The sequence below is a fragment of the Cyprinodon variegatus genome, unplaced genomic scaffold, assembly GCF_000732505.1.
Source record: "Cyprinodon variegatus isolate N-32 unplaced genomic scaffold, C_variegatus-1.0 Scaffold222, whole genome shotgun sequence".
Classification (NCBI taxonomy): Eukaryota; Metazoa; Chordata; class Actinopteri; order Cyprinodontiformes; family Cyprinodontidae; genus Cyprinodon; species Cyprinodon variegatus.
In genome coordinates, this window is record NW_015150675.1 from 58,728 (window position 1) to 61,442 (window position 2,715).

A 2,715-nucleotide genomic window follows, 5' to 3' on the forward strand; every position below is an offset into this window, starting at 1 on the left:
TTGCGGAATTTTCTGCAGCGCCGGAGTGTCTCGGTAACCGCAGCCGGACAGCTCGGCAGACAGTGAGAGAGGTTTACGTCTTTTTAATGACTTGGAATCACTGCGGCGCCGCACCCACCGCACCGCAACGGTAAGACCGGAGTCGGTGTGAGCCTGGGGTTAGACTGCTGAATGTTGTGTAAAATGGGCTATTCGATTTATAAAAAAACAAAAAACACTGTAGATATTCAGTCATTTGTTTATATTACCATTTTTTTTTTTAAATCTTTTTATTACTGTTTTTCAAGGCTGTACTTTAAAAAATTTAATTTTCTAGAGCTGTTTCAAATGAAAATTATTTTTGTATACACTCAAAATAAATGACAAAATAAATCTAAGTCTACATATGTACATTTACTTTAGTTTTTAATTTGTTAAGTTCTTGCCCTCACACAAACTTTAACAACAGTTATTTAAATACAGACTATTGACAACAGAGAAACTTGTTTGTTATATTAACTATAACCTATTTATATTATTGTTTGTATTATGTTTCTGCTTCAGTTCAGAAGAAATCTAGAATTATCAGTTTTATTTCTTATTGTTAACCAGGAGCGAAATAACACAAAAACTGAAATCATTTTTAAATGTTGAACCATTCTGGCTTTAGAAAATTTCTATTTAAAAAAAGAAATGCTGAAAAAAAATCTGTGTTTTTTTTGGTTATCTTATCCAGGCCAGTTAGTTATACGTCAGCCTGAACACCTAAATTCGGCTAATCATTTATCAACGGTCATCCGTCAATCAAATGTTTTCGGTCATAGCATCTTGATTCATATGTCACATCTAATATACGCAAAAATCCGGCCCTCGTGATAAAACGGCCAATCACATTCACTTTATTCACTCGTGTAAAGTCGTGCACCCCTCTGCAGAATTCTGAACTGCAACGATTGGAACAGCAGCTTCCCTGCGACTTTGAAGAGAAAGTCTCTAACTTACCCTACTGGCAATATTTTTGTCCAAAAAATTAAATTTTTTTATGGCACTGTGTCAGCATAAATTAATTGAAAGCATTTTGCAATGTGGGGTGATGTCGTCCATAGTTTTGGTTTGGCTTTATGTTTGCTGCTGATCCTACATGGCTTGTGACAAACTACAAACAGGACTCATATTCTGGGTCCGTGTCCATCTATTAGCTTCCCTGTCAGCATTCCCAGACCAGCTAGCAATCAATGCTGCTCTTTCCTGACAGGAATTACTATCATATTTTTGATGAATAGCCTACCTGAGTCTCTAGCTTGTACCCCTACATCAGGAAGTTTCAGGAGAATTTGGATTGTGAGTGGTGGTTAGAGCATTTCCGCTCTCTCTGAATCAGTGCTTAGACTGTCATAACTGCAGCAATATAACCTCCTATAATTGCCCTCTTGTCTGAATATGTTAAGCTTATGAAGCTCATAGATAGTGTGTGTGGTTAACTGGCCTGGAGCCCAGGCCTGCCAGGAAGCCATGCTGTGATGAATGGAAATGTGCATATGCAGCTAATTGCAAGCAGAGGAAATTGATACGGTTATGAGAAAAGCATTGTGGGATTTTGTTTCTCCTCTAGGTATACAAATATCCACAGAAAATAGTTTATCTGTGAGGTACAAGTAAACCTCAAAACAGATAAATGATGTGTTTATATTTGCTCTATCAAGAAAATCCTGTTGGTTTTTAAATCCAGTAAAACTACTTTACACCGCTCTTACAATAAGTGAACAACATGCTGTGGAGGCTAACGGAACATTTGTTCTCAGTTCTGTTTTTGTTTTCTGCCTTAGAATAAATAAATAATGAGAACAATGCTGGAAAAAAAACATGATAGCCATCAGCGCTAATAGATAATGCTTACCTATATAGTTTATTGGCAACCTTGCTAAACAAGGGAGACAAAACGACAGTCATTTTTCTCACTTACACCTCTGATGCAGTCCCAGTTATGCTGCTACTATATGGGGCAGTGCAGCTGAATAAATCATCAAAGCTTTCTGCAGCTTAAATTAAATAATTCGAAGTGGACTTTTCCACCGTGCCACAGGTGAAACGTATGTGAATTAGGTTATTATTGTCACTATTGATAAAACAGGAACTTTGCTGGATCTCGCTGTATGCTTCAGGTAAATGGTCCAAACAGCACTCTGACACTACATGTGTCTGCACTTAGCAGCTTATCAGAATGAATTGGTGGATTTACGGAATTTTATGCAGAGAGAGAGAGAGAGACGTGGCAGGATTCCATATGACTATTTTAGCAATGAAGTTATGATAAAATTGTAGGAAAATAACTAACAGCATATGCCTCGAGGTTTTCCATGAAGAGCCTGAAAAGGATTTCAGGCTATGCTGCAGCAAATCTGTAAAGTTAATGACCTTTCTAATTTGCTTTGGGCCAGATTCTGCTGGAGCCGGCTGTCATCCAGGATGTCCTGTCTGCGGGCAGTCACCTTCAGCTGCTGGAGCTCCTCAGCCTCTGCTCAAGCTACCTCATCCAGGTACGCACACCTAAACCACACGAGGATTTTCTACAGCACTCAACCTAGCTTTGCATTTTCCGCACCTTTAACCTCAGCTCCAATCATTAGTTCTATCCTGAACCCTTAAAGGAATAGTACAGTACACCCAAAACATGATTAGCCTTCATTTTCTACTCACCCCCATGCTGAACAACACTCTGGAGTACTTTTTGATATC

At 38.6% G+C, this 2,715-nt stretch overlaps 1 protein-coding gene across 1 annotated transcript in view; it reads left to right on the forward strand.

The window, feature by feature from the left end:
- klhl32 (kelch like family member 32) overlaps positions 1-2,715 on the forward strand; it is an 81,991-nt gene that overhangs the window by 38,407 nt on the left and 40,869 nt on the right. The window contains exon 3 of the mRNA XM_015380821.1: positions 2,418-2,516. Coding sequence (XP_015236307.1) covers positions 2,418-2,516 — 99 coding nt within the window. The remainder of the gene's footprint in view (positions 1-2,417; positions 2,517-2,715) is intronic.